The sequence below is a fragment of the Pogonomyrmex barbatus genome, unplaced genomic scaffold (assembly GCF_055798465.1).
Source record: "Pogonomyrmex barbatus isolate J1 unplaced genomic scaffold, ASM5579846v1 scaffold3, whole genome shotgun sequence".
In the NCBI taxonomy this organism is placed as follows: domain Eukaryota; kingdom Metazoa; phylum Arthropoda; class Insecta; order Hymenoptera; family Formicidae; genus Pogonomyrmex; species Pogonomyrmex barbatus.
In genome coordinates, this window is record NW_028297127.1 from 8,610,860 (window position 1) to 8,628,308 (window position 17,449).

Genomic DNA, 17,449 nt, shown 5'->3' on the forward strand with positions numbered 1-17,449 from the left:
TTACATATTTACGTTTAATGTTTATGATTTGACCGTAGCGAATATAATTCTGCCCCTGCCCTTATCACGCTTTCGCTTATATTTATAATATCTAATCATATAGTCACGCTTGGGAGTATCTACAAGGCACTAGAGATGAATCGCACAGATGAATTCTTTATATGTAAATGAGTTTTGCAGTTCTGTTCCTGTGCGCGCGCACGCATATATGCATATGTTCATCGTAATCTCCTTTTTTTTCAGCAAATCGCAAATTTTTACTAATATCTTTTTAATTCTCTTTTTTCACCTTTTACGTCCATTTATTTTACAATTTTTTCAGATTAATCAGTCTTTATTAATTGTGAAAGATTTTCTCAATCTGTACTTATCGCACGTTTTTTTTTCGATAAATGATAATAATTACATGGTGCGATTACGTCAGCCAATTAGCCTGATTAGTCCTTCGTTGCGTTTACGTAACGATCATCGTGGAAACAAACAATCGTAACTGGTATTAATGAGCCGCTAGTTTCATATTGTTTATTCGAGTTTTCGATAGATTTATGGTAGAGAGAAAATCTAGGATTAATTTTAATTAAATTAGACTCAAAAAGTCTAGAGACTCGAAGTGAAATCTAATTAAATTTTAATAAATAAGTACGAATATTATTTAAAAATCTACAAAAATATCATTATTTCAGATAAGTTTGATTTTTTGAGATATATTTAATAATCAATTTCGGATCTTCTCAAAAATCAGAATCTGAATGTATATTTCATTAGTCTTGATTGTGGCCAGAATCAACTTTGCTCGTTAATATCTTGAAAGCTACGAATATTTGGAAAACAATCAAATATCAATAATGATATGTATCGCTTAATATTTTTTTTCAACGAAGGATATCGATCAATTCTAATTTCGTACGATATATATATATATCCTCTATGTGAATTGATTCTGCAATACTACATTGAGAAAAAAATGCTGTTGAATTAACAGCATAGTCTAATTGGAAATAATTTTGTTAATTTAATGACATTATTAATGAAACAGTATACCATGCTCTTGTTTTAATAATCAAGATCTTCGTTACATTAATAATTCATTGAATTAACAAAATTATTTCCAATTAAACTAATGCTGTTGATTCAATAACATTTTTTTCTCAGTGTATGTGTAAATATATATATATATATATATATATATATATATATATATAAATAAATTATTTTTTTCTTTGGAATAATTCGCTCTACAATGATACTTTTACGCAAAAGATTTGCTTTCTATATAACTGACGATTTATAACTATAAAGGATAATTTTCTTATTTTAAAAAAATAATTTTGAGACATAAATCTTAATTTAATGATTATTAAATTATTTGCTTTGATTATTAATTTGTTGTTTTATTTTAATTTGTTTCAAATATTCACTTGAATAAAATTTTTTATGCATCATTAATAAAAAATATTAATAATATATAATATCAATAAATATAAATGAATTACATTACAAAATAGAGAGAGCTTTATATGAAATTTCTTATAAACTTAATATTTTAGGTATTATTTTATTTTTTAAATTTTATATATATATATATATTCGCGCACATAAATTTAATCAACAATCGAATTCCAAAGGTGCTAGGTACCTATCTGTACCGATCTGCGCCGATTGTAATTGATTGTTATCGCGTGATTAACAAATCTAATAGTATCATCTTTTAGTGCCGATGACAGTATGAGTTACAAATAATAAACACACGACAGCGATAAATGAAGAAATCTTAAAAGCGAAAAATAATTAATCAATTGCTTGTTTTTTAGATGCATATGTAATCCTCATTGTAATATTAATTTAAAACCGGGAGACCCGTTTAAATATATTTAAAAGTATTTTTTTGTGTATTATATGATTTAATACCTTTCTGCAATATTCTATTATTAATACTGTTATATTATTAATTACAATATATTATTGTTATCATTATTATTATTATTGTAAGTCCTCGTTTTTTTAAAGAGTCGATTCTTTTTTATCAGAGGAAATTACAATACTATGATAAATGTAATGCCGTGTGATTAATACAATTTTATGGATTTACTGATAAATGGCAATACAAGTTGGTTGACAATCCATGGATTAATATACGTTAAATCTATCAGTCTGCACGTTCATACATCCTAATATTTTGTATACGCTTAATTAGGGAATAATAGTCAGACTCGAGAAAAATATCTAGTTAAATCGTGATTGTAATTCTACACGTGCATATATTGTGACAAGTATTTTGGCTTTAAACACTTTACGGCGATCGATATGACAAAGTCTTTAGTAAAAAGATGTGTTGCAAAAGTATTAGAAACTATCGTGTAGATGTTCCTGAATACGTGAAAGTTAGAATAATCCTCTCGATATCTCAATTTGAAATTTCCGCATATTTTTATTTACGCATATTCTTATTGTTGATTCTGTAATTTGATCAGATGCGAATAATTTCTATACAACTTCCAGTATTGAGGAGTATCTGCGCTTAACATCGTTGATATCGTTGTGTATATTTAATGTAGCATGACTTTCTTTACATAAATTATTTTCTCTTTTTCTTTCTCATTATTTGTCTCGCTCATTCGAACAAACTCACGTCGGCATAATCCTTGAGTTGTACTACTTGAGACGAAAGAATCTGTTTCGAAAAGAGTTCAAGTAAATCTTATCTGAAATTACGCGTAGTCGCGTAGTTAAATAAATAACGAATGAAAATAGAGAGAAAAGAATCCAAGAGGAAGAGTCCAGAAATTGTGGTTCGTGTATGCGAATCCGTAATCCGTAATAAATTTGTCAGATTTGACAAGACGCAACGAACGAGATATGTTGAGAGCACGAGCGCGACGATTAAGATGCGACGATCGATTTTATTCTTATCATTTTACTTTTTTTTGACAAAATATCTTGGTCCTGCGCTGCAATCAAAAAGTTTATGATATTTTTTTTTCAACTAATTTTTCTATTTATGTGTCGATTTATCAGTAGAGACCGATCAGGTCTTGGTTAAGAACTATATCGGTAGGGCTATATCGTTTATGCTGAAAAATGGAATTTCGGGGAATTCTTTGAGTGGGTAGACCGGATGGTCCTCGGACATATACGTAGGGCACTGGGCTGCGTAAAATTCTCTTCGGACTCTTCTTCGCGTGTTTCTTCTCCTTGTTGCTATTCCACTTGGACGAGGTGATCTTCAAACTCTGAAACGCTCGTCGTAGAGTCTCCGCGGTGGAAAGCCTCTTGAGAGAGTCGCTATCGCTACTACTGTGCGCATCCGAAGGGCTAGAGGGATACGAAGCAAGTGAGATACCACCCGCGCGAGATAGATTTCTGATGTTTTCAGGAGGGCTCCAAGTGCGCTCCGATGATCTCTGCACGCTAACGCCGAGTCGCTCTTGCGACCGCGTCGCACGCAGTCGTTCCGAATAGTAGTGCGTTCCCGGAGATCTGCTAGATCTGCTAGATCTGCACGATCGTTCACCGCTGTCTCGCTGTGACAGATGTTCGCCACTTCCGATACTGCCGCCGCTGCTGCAACCGCTGTCGGTGCTGCACTCATCATCACCAATTTCGCTCACGGATGTTCTACCTCCGTGACGATGATGATGATGATGATGATGATGATGATGATGATGATGATGATGATGATGATGATGATAATGGTATCGACGATGATGCTCTCGGTGATTGCTTAAATCGGTCAATTGCGTCGATTCTTCCATGTCGTTCGACATTTGATTTGCGTTGACCCGGAAATCACACACTTCTACATGAAACAACAAATTATTCAGAAAATTATCACGGATCGTGATAGATATCGCGTGTTAGATCACACTTTTATTACGAATGACTGCACAGATTTATCTTCTGTATACAGGATATTTTGCGAATGTGTCTCTACGCGTACTATCGCGTATCACCGCGTACTACGTATTTTTCGCGAAGAAAAGATCGAGAGTGGACTCTCGACACAAAGCCACTTGTTACTCGATACTTTCGGCAATTCCAAACATTCCGCTATATTTCTCTTTTTCGTTCAATCGATCGCTCGATCGTTTTCGTTCTGGATCGCTCTTTTTTTTCGTTAGGAGAATTATATCTTGCTCTCGAGATTAAACTGAGCTGGATGCGCTCGACACACGATCTTTTATACCCTCGCAGGTGAACGCGGAACACGCGCATGCCCCACCGTCCACGTGAGAATGCGTCTGTTACCGAGGATGCGTCTGTTATCGAGGAGGAAGCTGTGTAAAGCTGCATCGTACCAATCTCTCGAAATGTCACTAAACAACGGCAGTTTTTGGCTTTCGAATCGAGAAGACTGTGTCGAAGATTTAAAAGAGGACAATGTCAATTAACATCTCACTTGAGTATGATTCAAGTGCATCCCATCCTTGATGATTACAATAATTATGTTGACAATTGTTGACAATTTGTCAGTTACAATAAAAATTAGCTTCAAATTTCGAGAAATTAATATAATAATCTATTTTATTTTAACAGGTTTAACATTTGAGTTACATTTGAGAAATACACATAATACTTTCTGTTAAAGTATATAATTATATAATATATAATTTGGATACTATTTCCGAGCTATTTTCTATTTAGCCGTCTTAGAAAAATACGAAAAATATTTTTAGAGGAATCAAGGAAAGAACGCGACAATGTTGCTTTTATTTTTATTAATTAAGTTATTAATTCTCGGTTGCATCGATTATTAAGTATATATAAATTTGTTTTGTCTCACTACGCCTGTGTGTTGTCAATTGATTTTTTTTTTGGTAATTATTTTTGGTCGTTTACTATAATTATGTCGCGTATAGTTGCGCGATTTTTAATATCTCATCACAGAATTCTAATTATACAGCAGATACAATCGTGATAATCGGATCAGACGAAATGACGAAATGATCCCGTAACCGATATCCAAAAATATGATTTTAATTTCAAGATGCGTTTATTCTATCTCTCTCTCTCTCTCTCTCTCTCTCTCTCTCTCTCTTTTCTTCACTCTTTTATAGTATATAGATCTTGGAAACTAGATAATGGTCACTGAACCTACCGAACGATGTCAAGGAGTAAATGCACTCGCGAGAGAATGTACTTTTAAAAATCAATACATGCAGTGCCGATTATTTGGTTCCAAGCCAAATATATTTGAATCGCTTGTATTAAGAAAATCGTCACGAGAAACGCTGATTCTGGTCAGCGTTAATCTAATGATGTACAGTTTATAAGGATTAAATCTCAAATTATAACTAAAGTATGCGGATACATATTTATAATAATTCTACATTATATATAAGTGTTTCATTTCCTATTTATGAATTTATATTGCGCGACACGTGATTGAATGTTCACGGTACTTTCGCACTTGGTACGGGAAAATAACGAGTTATGAGAGTTTACAATCGAAGTCACGTTGCATTTGCGTGTTTTGTAAACTACAACATTCAAAGATCTCTCACATAATTTTCTAATAATTAACCTTCATAAATTTAGATAAATTTTGTATTTTCTTTCAGATATATGCTACTTTTTCTACATCTACTGACATTTCAAACATTATATTTGTTTATTTTCTTTTTTATATTTGACAATGAAACAATTTTTTAAATACCTTCTATGAAATATCAAATTTAAGAAAATAAATCAACATACGCTATACATACGTATTGACACATTTATATTGTCAATACGTATGTATAGCGTATGTTGATTTGTTTTCTTAAATTTGATATTTCATTGTTAATCTATGTACTTTTATCATTAAAAATATTTCCTTTTAGAATTTCAATATTAGATTAACAAAGCTGATAACGGTGAACGTATGTCCTTTATCGCGTTATCGATTCCATGTAAGACGACGGCAGCAGCAGCGGGAAGAAAGCGTCGGTTTGTAATCGGTTTTTATATATATATATATATATATATATATATATATATATATTACGCTACACGTTTCTATCCACGTGAATTAAATTTATTCATGTCAGAATATCAGCTAGCTGAGATTAAATGCAATTTAGATATCTCATAAAACTGATGAGAGAGTCTCGGTTTTTATTTATTATACATATTGCTTGCTATGGCCGATGAGATGTCTTCATTAGAAACAACATTAAAATTATAAATCTCTTTATTCCGATTTCGTATATTACAATAAATTTAACCCTATGAACACAAGTTGGAATATAGCCTTGTCGATTTTCCTTCCTGTTGATCTATTTATGCATACTTCATAAATATTATTTTAAAGATTAGTTCGATTTGACTGAAGATTGATACTATAGTCAATAGTAGTTGAATAAAAAACTAAGTATAATTTTATAGAATAAATTAATGAAATTAAATGAACTCTGTACAAATACACACATTACGTTTAAATATATGTTATGTCACTTTCACTCATCGCGCAAAGCAGGAAGTGAATCTGGAACGATATTTTATCGATTGCATACGCATATATTATTAACTATTACAATAGGGTTACTCATCCTCCTGTATTTCTCGTAAGTCTATTGTCATTATCACGCATATGTGATTACGCTTGACGATGACGTCTGCTGACATTCACGTAACAGAGATTAATACTATTGTTGGCGACTTGCATAACTACACATAGGGAGTAGTGGCAAAAACTCGACTGATTATGTAATACGACATAATAATATCAGTTACGAGTATGTAAATAGACTTTACGGCTTATAGCACAAAGCTTGATTGTCACTTTTTTAAACCAGCTTCGTTGCTTTTTTTCTTGAGAAGTGATCGACTCAGGATGCTCACCTTATACCTGCTTATATCTAATTAGCATTAATTAAAGAGATTTAATGTGCTTTTCATGTTAATCGAACTTATTATATATATTCGAAAAATTATCTTTTAAAATTATCTTTTCAAAAAAGGTAATAAGCACCAAGTTCACGCGCCCCAAATTATTTTCTTTACAAAAATTTATTTTATTTATATAAATAATCATCTCCAAATATTCATCTCCAGTAAATAAACTGTTTTTTATTATATTGTGCGTAATCATGAATTTACGAGGTATGTCTTCTTACATAATAAAATTTTAACACATGTCGTTGTGTAAATAAAATTACGCTTTAGCAGATTAGTACATCCTGAAACTTTCAAAAAATCGAAAAATTTTTTATTGCTTAAATTGATAGTTTGTGGTCTTAAGAATATAAAGTTTTTTTATCCGAATGCGAAATTCCGAATATTTAACAAAAATACAGTCGATTATGTCAAACGGTGTATAGCGTTTCTCGTCATGTAATCGATGCCTCCGCGTTGGTAAATTGTTCCGTTTACCTGAATGATCCAATCATTTTTTGACATTATAGTTATGTTACAGCAGAATAGTAATGAAAGTTTGAATGCCATCGTGTGGTCTTTGGTTTCACAATCTTTAGCGGTAAGACAATTTTGGATATTTGTACATACATTACCGTCTGTACTTTCAATGATGACTTCAAAAGTTTGTTAAGAATCAAAAGCTTGTTAAGAAGTCGTGAACTTGACTATTGGGACGAGATCCTACAATTTTGCGGAGCCAATCGATAATAATCGAGTCAACAATGCAGAGCACAGGATGTCGGACGCTGCAAAAGAGACTCTTTCGGCAACAAAATCGCTCCGATATCAAGCCGAAAAAGATGTTTTGCATGCAGAAGGCTTATTATATGGTCTCGGTATTGCTGACTAAAGATAAAAAAAAAATAATTAATGATAAAATTATTTTATAAACAAAATAACTTGAACTTGAAACTTTAATTGCATTTTTCTTAAAATGATGTTTTCAAAAACGGTGGATACCAGAACTATCACTATCAATTTTATCCAAATGTTTTGAAATTTTATTGAGTTATTGTCAATTGAATTATCTAAAGAAGTACTTTTGATTTTTGCGATAACTTATATACTTTTTTTGTAATCCATATTTTTATGTCAAATTTTTACGTTAAAATTGAACTTCTTTTTTTCATGAATGTATCATTTTTCAATATTTTTTAATTCTGCCAGATATTTTTCTAGCAAATTTAATGCAGAATACAAATAAATTTTTTTTTGGCTACGGCATACTTTGCACCTATTCTGCTGTCCACCGCGGATGCCTTCATCACAAGCAGGCCTCCAAAGAATGTGCTGCAGCGCCGTCATTTTGTTTTTGCTTATGAAAAATATTGACATTTTGTACACCAAAATACAAGCAACAAATATATATAAAAAGATTTTTTGTATCATGTATAGTTTTTTAATTATTATCTTCCAAAATAAGGTATGATTTTGAGGCCTCCAAGATGTACTAACCCCTTAATACATTGTCATTTCTTCGTGTATTTATAATTTAGTTATATTTTTTACTTTTTTACTTTTTAAATGGATACAATGTATTTAAAAGCGTATATTCTTTATAATGTAATTTATTAATTTATTATTACATTTATGTCATTCTATAAAAATTACGTAGAATGCTCGATAAATTTTATTTATTCGAATTTACACATCTAATTCCGTCTCACGTGGGAGCTATGTCTCAAAAGATTCCTTCAAATACAATATTATATTAATGTATATTTAACGTAACTGCAATGACGTGTTCATTTGCACACGTCATCGATGATTCTTTTCAAGATATCTATACATTGTGCACATATATTTAGGAACATTGTGTCAACCCACATTTTACAAGTTTTGTAAAAGTAAATTTTTGTAATTTTCTAATGTTTCTTGCACATCAAGTTTTAGAAAATGAAAAATATCTTATTTTTTATTAAAAACGGATATTCCTTGATATCCGAAATATATTATTTTGTATATTAAAAAGTTCGATGTATTTTATACACAGATTATAACAAATCATTTATTTGAACGTATGGTAAATTTAGTTCAATATGGATTTTCACCTGATGATTCTTTTCATATAGTAAGTAAATAAATTATAGGAAGAGGAGGTGGGCTCAAGAAACATTCATATTGCATAATTGCTTTTAAGCGACTTTATTGATTCTGGATCTAATGGAATGCAAATGTAGAGTCATTCGAACGCAGATGAAAAGGGGGGGGGTGAAGAGAATGAACCGTGGAGGAATAACTCCGTGATTAGGTCTTTTGAAAAAAATTTCGCGAGCATTGATTAATTTGTGTGAAGTGTATTCGTGGAAATTGGTCCTTAATCTCTGATGCCTGGTCCTCTGGTATCTAGCGACGTGTGTGATTAGGCCACATAGGCCGCGTAACTCTTATATGCGTATGGTAAGGCTGGAATCGCTGAATACGCGCTATAAGTCGGTAGGCTATACGCGCTATAAGCTAACGGCGCGGAAACGATGGGAGCACTATAGGATGTCACAAGCGGGGCGCCGATGATCGCACCGGGTGCTGGTGCGGGTGCGGGTGCGGGTGCGGGTGCGGGCGCAGCCACGGCGAATGCCAAAAAGGCAAACAGACACAACTGCAACAATTATAATTTTTAATGCAGCGATTATCAATGATTATCAATTCGTCGATACGATATCATTACATCGTACATGAGATAATAGCTATTTCTTTTCCTCCCTCAAAGCTCTTTCTTGCGCAATACCAAATTTTATTTTATAGGAAAAAATGTAGGCAAGCTGTGATAAATGCTTTACACTTATTAACTTTCAGTAGATCCGATTTATATTATAAAGCTGGTAAATTCATTTTTATGGATTTTATGTTTTCTATGTTTTATGTTTCTTTTTCTTCCATTTTTTTCTAAATAACTGAAATAAAATGACGTATATCTGGCGATACATAAAATTTTGTCGCGACGGCTTTCAACAGCATATATAAATTTACAACAGTTTGGTGAAACGAAACAAATATACGAAACAAAAGTTGTCTGCGTATTGCACAAGTGTATGAAAACATTGAAAACATGTAAAAAATCTTAAAGCTATCTATATAAACTGATTTTCCTCATCAAGAAGACATTTCCTATTTATTCTTAGATCGAAAAGTGCATGACGAGACAAACCATGAAATAATATTTACTACTATGACTTGTGTTTGTGGACTTAAGGAAACATATCGTGTATCCCGTAAAAGAAAAACACAAAATTAGCAGATACCAGCCGATCGACTCAATCTTCTCGATGGAAAAACACAGGCACCGCGAAAGATACAGTGCTAGATCTTGCTGAAATCTCAGTTGACTTACCAGTTTGAACATGTTGGAGCTCGTGTATGTCTGGCTTGCAGTCAGTACGATAATACTCCAAAATACGACGTACCACGTCTTATATAGGAGCAAGAATTCTCTTGGCCGAGCTCTTTGCTCCATCTCCCTTCCTCGACCTCTCTTTTGCGCTTTCTTAGCGCACCTTCAAAGAGGGCGTCACCTTGTGTCAAGCGGAAAACAAACGCGCGCTAAGTTGGGATTTCTTCTTTTTCCGTTTCTTTCTTCGGTCGGTTGCCACGAACCAATGGAGCTTTGTTGCACGACCATGCATTAATATAGGATAGGGAAGGGCATGATGATATCCTTCAAGGTCATCCATGACGGCCAGGCGTGGTCAGACTACTCTCCTTTTCTGTCTCAAATACCATCGGAAGTGTACACTCCACAAGAGCTTCTCGCGACAGGCAAACCTATTATATATTGTAAAAAGCTATTTAATTTATCTATAAGTGATTATCAGATTATATCAATTTTTTACAAATAAATTATTAAATAAATCTTATACTAATACTTTATTTAATTTTTTAGTACAATATGTTGTGCCTTTTTCTTCTATGTGAAAATAAAGATTTATATGAATCTAGATTAAGGATTACAAAATTAATAATTTGTTTAAAAAGGCTTAATCAATATTTAATTTATGTCATTTTAATTTACTAATATTATTTTTTGGTTTACGTAAACAACGTAATTTAAGAAATTTGTTGTAACATTTTACATAAGCAATTTTACGATTGAAAATTAAATTCCAATTAATATTTTGCCATATTCATAATTCTTTTTGAGTTTACTAGCTCGTTGCAAAAGATTTGCAGTCTTTATTGCAGAGAAAGAATTAACTGTTGACAGGAATCGAATCTTTACCTAACGAGAATTTGATCACATCATTGGCAATGACTTGTCCTCACTAGAAAAATTCTGAAGAATTTGATATATTTCACTTTCAAAATATTCTCTTTTTAATTTTAATAGTCTATATGATAAATTATTGATACTTGTCGATTTTGTATAAAGTCGAGAATGAGAGAGAGAGAAAAAGAGAGGGGGGACAGAAAGAAAGAGAGAAACAAGTATTTGAAAAATATATTTCTTAAATAATGCTGATATATAAATTAACATTTAGCTTTTATTACAATCAACTACATTACTTGGAAAGTTTTATAGATATCAACATACATGTACATATTACGAATATGTCTGCCTTACCAAAATAGTTGCAATTTTATATTTACCGAGTATTTACGACACACACACACACACACACACACACACACACACACACACACACACACACACACACACACGCACGCACGCACGCACGCACGCACGCACGCACGCACGCACGCACGCTCCTATATTGCTCGTGATATTATTTACTTATTATAAAAAAACACTTGATGTACTAGTGAGCCTACATGTCAATTTGATCGCTCCAAAGAAGTTACTTTGCTTTTGCTGAACCTTTAAACGAACATTATTTCCCAAACATTCATCTATAAATTTAAATTTACGACTTAAATTTATAACTTTAAATTTAGAGATTCAAGTCCTTCTCGTTTAATGAACGCAATGTATAGTTTGGGGATGAATATTTTTGTCGAGATTTCAAAAATGCAATAAAGATTTTCTTTCGTAATGTTCACGTCAGTTCATGATGTTAAGAACGTACTTAGTAATGTATTCAAAAGAAAATGTTTTAATATATATATATATATATATATATATATATATGCCTGTATTTTTATTTATAAACATGTAAAAGTCATCGGAAATTAATCGATAGTCAACAATTCCATTCGTTCTGGTAGAAGCTACAGGAAAATCAAAATGACTGTTTATCCTTGGTCTTTTAATGTCGTGAGGTATTAATTCACTTTGGATAAGTTTTATTGATTCGTTTTGATCGGTTACCTACATAGGTTTACCGAACAAAACAAGATTTTCCGATTTGATTCCTGCCAATAATTTTAGTTTTAACAATTCACATTTTCTTCTAATTCTTTGTTTCATAAATATTATTCAAAAACGTTACGTCCATATCGCATACATTGCATTAGGAAAAAATGATTTATGACGCGCAAATTTTATTTATTATTTTTCAATAAAATAATATTGATACGCGTTGTAAATTTATATAAAATAACATATATAAAACTATTTATATAACAATTGTATTTAAAAACTTCAACGTAGGACCAATTAAGCATGCAGTAATAAGGACAGCAAAAATGAAAAGATTGTAACTATTTTTTCGCATCTGACATGTTCTATCTTTAAATTATGTAGTTAAGATTTAATCAAGCTAACCGAAAGAGTACAATGTTTAATATATTATTGATCGTATCTTGGAAGAGAAAGATTGATCGATCCGTATAATCTCGAGCATACGAGCGTGGTGCCGATTAAAACGACGGCGCGGCGCGACGCGAACAGACTCGACGAACTTGAACTTGAGAAAAAACATGTGAGCGTCGCCTTGAAGTTTTCTCCGTTGGCTGATGAGATCCGGTTGACTAAGCAGAAGAAAGAGGGAGACTGCTGAGAATTGCTGGGAAACAGGGACTGACCGTATTGAGAAAATTATACTAGCTGAGGCCACGCGACGTCACGACATCGACGATCTCGGGTGAGCTCTCCTCCTTTCGCATTTGCTTTTATTTCCTTGATTGTACCGCCTGGAGCATTCTTCTATGTTAAGCGAATTAAATTCGTATCTCTCTCTCTCTCTCTCTCACACACACACACACACACACACACACACACACACACACACACACACACACACACACACACACACACACGTTTATTTATTTAAAATAATAAATAAAATTTGCGCGTTATAAATCATTTTATATATATATATATATATATGTATATATACGAGTGCGCTTATCTTCCATCATTTCATTTCAAATCAAAAAAATTGAATGAAGAAAAATAATAAAGGAGGAGAGAAAGTATGTCACTGTTATATACAACAAACGACAAATGGGAAATATTATGAATAATCTCCGTAGGGTGGATTTCTACTTGTGTCTCAATTATATGGTGATAATAATATTTTAATAATATAAATATTAAAAGTTAATAATAATACATAAATAAATAAACAAACCAATGAAATTTTCTTACAATTAAAGAAGTTTTACTTAATTGCTCATAGAGCGAAGAGGGAAAATCTTTCTAGAATGCTGTAAAATAAAATCGAAAGTGTGTAATTATTTAATATTGCGAGTAAAGAACACAACGAGAGGAAATTCAGATGGGAAAATTGAATTTATTGAGCAATATTACAAAAGTACGTCTCACGAAAAGTTTGAACGAAAAGTTTGAATTGTAAAAATCGCATCGTTATTGTAATTGTAATCGATATGTCAGAGAAATATAATAGAGATATAATAGAGATCCAAATAGAGCCGATTTTGCTTGAGATGGATTAGAGCAGAACAGGTGCAGAATAGGCGGTGTACGCAGAATAAGCAACAGGTGCAACAGCGTGAGTGCTGTAAGCTGCCAGGGGCGCCGCGGCATAGGCAAGCGGAGCTGCGGCGAGCGCGTTGTAATTCCTGGCGATCACTTGGCTGCTACTGGCCGTCACGATCGGCGCTGGTACTGCTGCGATTGCTGCAGGTGCCGTCAAAACTGCTCCTGGCGTAGGTGCAGGTGCGGCGCAAACGGTAGCCAGAAGGACGACGAAAATGCACTACAAGATCATATAAGGATCACACAAGGTGTCAATTAACAAATCCTGCGATGCAATTTTTTCCCGCAAGGTACAACCGTAAGATACGTAAGAACGTGAGAAAGTACGCACTCGTGTGAATTTATCAACGAGATACACACCAAGATTGTCTGCTTGTTTTTTATTACCTTTATTATAAATTTTTTACCTTTATTATAAATTCTGAATAAAAATAGTTTGAATGAAAATATATCACCAGTTAAAGAAATTGGTAGCAATTGGTTTTTTCTACAGTTTCCATTTTACGTACATACACACCTCAAAATTTTTGTAAAGAATGCACAATGACGATAAGAGTGAATAATATTCTATAATTAAAAATACTTAGACACCAATTAGGTAGTTATAAACATTCTTTCAAATAACAACTTACCAACTTGAACATAATGGAAGGTTTAATATCAAGAGTATTACTCGAAACGAGGAAAGAAAGAGTTCTGCTTTCCGAATGAAAAAGCAAAAGCCTTTATAGTATTTTCTTCGACCCCCAACTGGCACTTCGTCAAGGCCATCGGTATCTCTACCTCCTGGTTAATGAACACCGCGTCGAGACGCGTGAAGCCTCTTTCTCTCTTCCTTTCTTGGCACGATTCTCTCAACGAGCACGACGAGCATTGTTAAGTGGCTTTCCTTTCGATGTCGATCTTTTCATCACTGATTTGCAACAATTCACTCGCGCGGCCTTCGATCGGCGAAGTAGTGATGTTACATCCGCTGTCCAATAATGTCCAAACATGTTTTTCTAAAAAATATAAGTTTATTCAATTCTTTCTACCTTCTTTTCGAGTTTATCTTTCATAATACCTTACAAAAGTATATGCCGATATAGCTTTATATCTGATATTTTCTCTTTCTTTGTTGCATTTCATTTATTACAAGACCTATACCCATTGACGTTGAAACACATGTCTCTCGACTTTGCCTATCCAGAAATACTTGAAAGAAGCATTATGTTCAAACATTATTTGATATCGTCTAATGTGAGGATTTACAAGATCGATGAAATAGGATGCGTATGAATTTAAGGATCTATGAAGCTATGCTCTATGACTGCTAATTTGATCCAACATGTATACAAGTGGAGCTATTCGCTTTTATGTAGTAGGTAAAAATTTTTTTCCTTATCGCGCCACTCTGAGATAAATCGGTTTCTCTCAATCACTTTTTTCATGTTTTCTATATAATTTTGTGTAATGCAGATTGAAGGCTAGATCCCGAGAAGTGTGTTATAACAAAAAAAAGATTAGCTGACTATTAATTGTTAGCCATCAGACGTAAGCCATTCTGGATGCGTCCCACGTAATCATTTTCCCTATCGCGCAACCTTGCCATACATTGTATTCGATCACGTATCTAGGTAGAGAGGCTTACGCAACGTGACTCGCGTCGCTCTCGTTTACATAATTTCGATTGGGCAGATATCTCGGATAACTCATGGGATTCAGCCTATCGTTCTATCAAGGTTATCGAATGGTTCCGAATCGAAAAAACAAATCTTTCATCTCCTTGCTTTAGGATTGTGCCAAATCTATTCATTATCTTGAGACGCGTAAAAATTTGTCGCTCCTTTTACGTCTCCGTACTTGCAAATGCTTTTCTCTCAAATATCATCTGATACATATTTTCTCAATAAAAAATAAATCAAATCTGGCTGATCTTAAGAATGTTTGTAGCCAACGAATTGATTAATTGTCAAAATATCGTCGATCGCGAATCTGATCGCAATTTTAGCGCAACGTTATCCAAGTTTGGGTCACACATCGATAATTTTCGTAATGTGGCTTATTCGGCAATTGAATCACGTACTCCGAGGAAAGTGTGTTGACACATAGTCATTCGGTTAAACATCGAAAAGAAAGCGATCGTCGCTGCTGATCGACAAGTGTCGATGCTGAAGGAATCGCCGATGGATCCCTCGAGTACTTGTACGATTGACAAGTGATCGCACGTAGGCGCAGGGACAAGAAAAGGAGGGTGCACCGTGAAAGCCTTCTGATTACTCGAGCAAGCGGCGGCAAGTGCGGCACACTCATCACACATACGCACATGCGCGCGCGCACCCCCCCCCCCCCACACACACACATACAACGCGCGCGCGCGGTTAGCTCGGATCTCGCCCACCACATTGCAATCTTGCGACCTTGAAAGGTACATCCTGCTTTTGACCGCACGTCACGATGGCGACAGGGCAAAAACATATCTTGGCGATCGTTTGCATAAAATATCCGCTCGAGGGCGATCATTGATCCCAAGCATTCCCTTTGATTTCTTCACAAGAAGCGTAAACTTGTCGGTTCATTGGGCAAAAAATCCAGAGCAAGCAAGGACACGGGATATCTTTATATATAACTTTAAAGAATTAGATATATGAATTTTAAATTGTGTAATCATCCTGATAATTTCTGATAATGAAATAAGAAGAGAAACAATAAACAAGTGTTACATATTTTAAAGGAAAGTGAAGAAAGTGAGAGATAATTAAAGATAATTAGAGCCTAGGCAGACTGTATGAAGAAAATAATAATTGAGGACAAATCGCTTTAGTCGCAATATAATATAAGTGAATAAGCAAAAAGAGATAAATGTGCAAGATATGTCATATCAATTATGTTATTTGCATTTTCGTTCAATATAACATACTAGAATTGCGCAACTTCTTTCAGCCATTTTTAATTAGATTGCGCATTCGGATTTTGCACAGCGAAAGTAATGATATAATGCGATTACAACAGATGGATTAAACTTGCTTATCGATTCATACATGTCGAGGCTCGTCTATCCAAACAGAATAAACAATTAGCAATTTCACGCGGCATTGATAATAATACTATTTCTTTTTTTGAAATGTCGTTATTATTTGTATGTACTTTATATGCGAGAGAAAAAGTCATTAGGCCAAATTTGTATCAGTGAAAATTGATATTTGAGTGATAATAAAAATATGACTCGATCTAGAATCAGAAACCTGTCGTAGTAAATTATTCCGGATGTGTGTGCCTCCCTCACCAATTACAAGAATCGTGGTTATAGTGGGAGAAAGTTTTTGTTTTCGTAAGAGAAGGCACGATGTATATAAAAGACACTCAAGTAATCGAGAATAGACATCGCAGTTTTCGCAGCGAGACGATCACACCGACATCACCATCAATTAAAATGATAAACAAAATCTTTGTAAGTTTTCGTAAATAATTTAATACGCGTTATAAACATAGCCTTACCCAGTGAAAATAACTTAGTCAAATGATGTCAATATGACATCAAAACTGTTGTTTGTCGTCATGGTGTCAAGGAAATAATTCAATATGATGAAAAATTGATACTATGTAGATTGAGGTTAAGCACAATAAAACATTATAGAAAAACATGGAAATGAATATTTAGATTATAATTCTAGTATTATGTAGGAAAAAATCCTTTGAGATTAGATATAGGTCTTACATATGCTTTGTACATTTGCT

At 33.4% G+C, this 17,449-nt stretch overlaps 4 protein-coding genes across 4 annotated transcripts in view; 1 reads left to right on the plus strand and 3 right to left on the minus strand.

The window, feature by feature from the left end:
• Positions 1–1,208: 1,208 nt before the first annotated feature.
• LOC105428605 (uncharacterized) lies at positions 1,209–4,158 on the minus strand. Its single transcript, XM_011640996.2, has one exon. The coding sequence runs from the start codon at positions 3,762–3,764 to the stop codon at positions 3,012–3,014; it is 753 nt and encodes a 250-aa protein (XP_011639298.2). The 5' UTR covers positions 3,765–4,158; the 3' UTR covers positions 1,209–3,011.
• A 4,868-nt stretch (positions 4,159–9,026) lies between these two features.
• On the minus strand, positions 9,027–10,382 carry LOC105428604 (uncharacterized). The gene is made up of 2 exons (XM_011640995.2): positions 10,229–10,382; positions 9,027–9,496 (listed from the first exon to the last, which is right to left on the minus strand). Exons 1-2 carry the CDS (start codon positions 10,349–10,351, stop codon positions 9,260–9,262), a joined length of 360 nt encoding a protein of 119 aa, XP_011639297.2. The 5' UTR covers positions 10,352–10,382; the 3' UTR covers positions 9,027–9,259.
• A 3,124-nt stretch (positions 10,383–13,506) lies between these two features.
• Positions 13,507–14,559, minus strand: LOC105428603 (uncharacterized). The gene is made up of 2 exons (XM_011640994.2): positions 14,365–14,559; positions 13,507–13,952 (listed from the first exon to the last, which is right to left on the minus strand). The coding sequence occupies exons 1-2, from the start codon at positions 14,374–14,376 to the stop codon at positions 13,686–13,688; spliced, it is 279 nt and encodes a 92-aa protein (XP_011639296.1). The 5' UTR covers positions 14,377–14,559; the 3' UTR covers positions 13,507–13,685.
• A 2,444-nt stretch (positions 14,560–17,003) lies between these two features.
• LOC148935984 (uncharacterized) overlaps positions 17,004–17,449 on the plus strand; it is a 3,089-nt gene continuing 2,643 nt past the window's right edge. Inside the window, exon 1 of the mRNA XM_089080408.1 lies at positions 17,004–17,162. Within this exon, the coding sequence (XP_088936534.1) occupies positions 17,058–17,162 (105 nt within the window). The 5' untranslated portion in view covers positions 17,004–17,057. The remainder of the gene's footprint in view (positions 17,163–17,449) is intronic.

Coding starts and splice junctions, on each gene's coding strand:
- LOC105428605 (XM_011640996.2), bottom strand. CDS start 3,764: ATGTCGAACGACATGGAAGAATCGACGCAATTGACCGATTTAAGCAAT.
- LOC105428604 (XM_011640995.2), bottom strand. CDS start 10,351: ATGGAGCAAAGAGCTCGGCCAAGAGAATTCTTGCTCCTATATAAGACG. Junction 9,497..10,228: donor GCTCCAACATGTTCAAACTG/GTAAGTCAACTG, acceptor TAATTGTTGCAG/TTGTGTCTGTTTGCCTTTTT.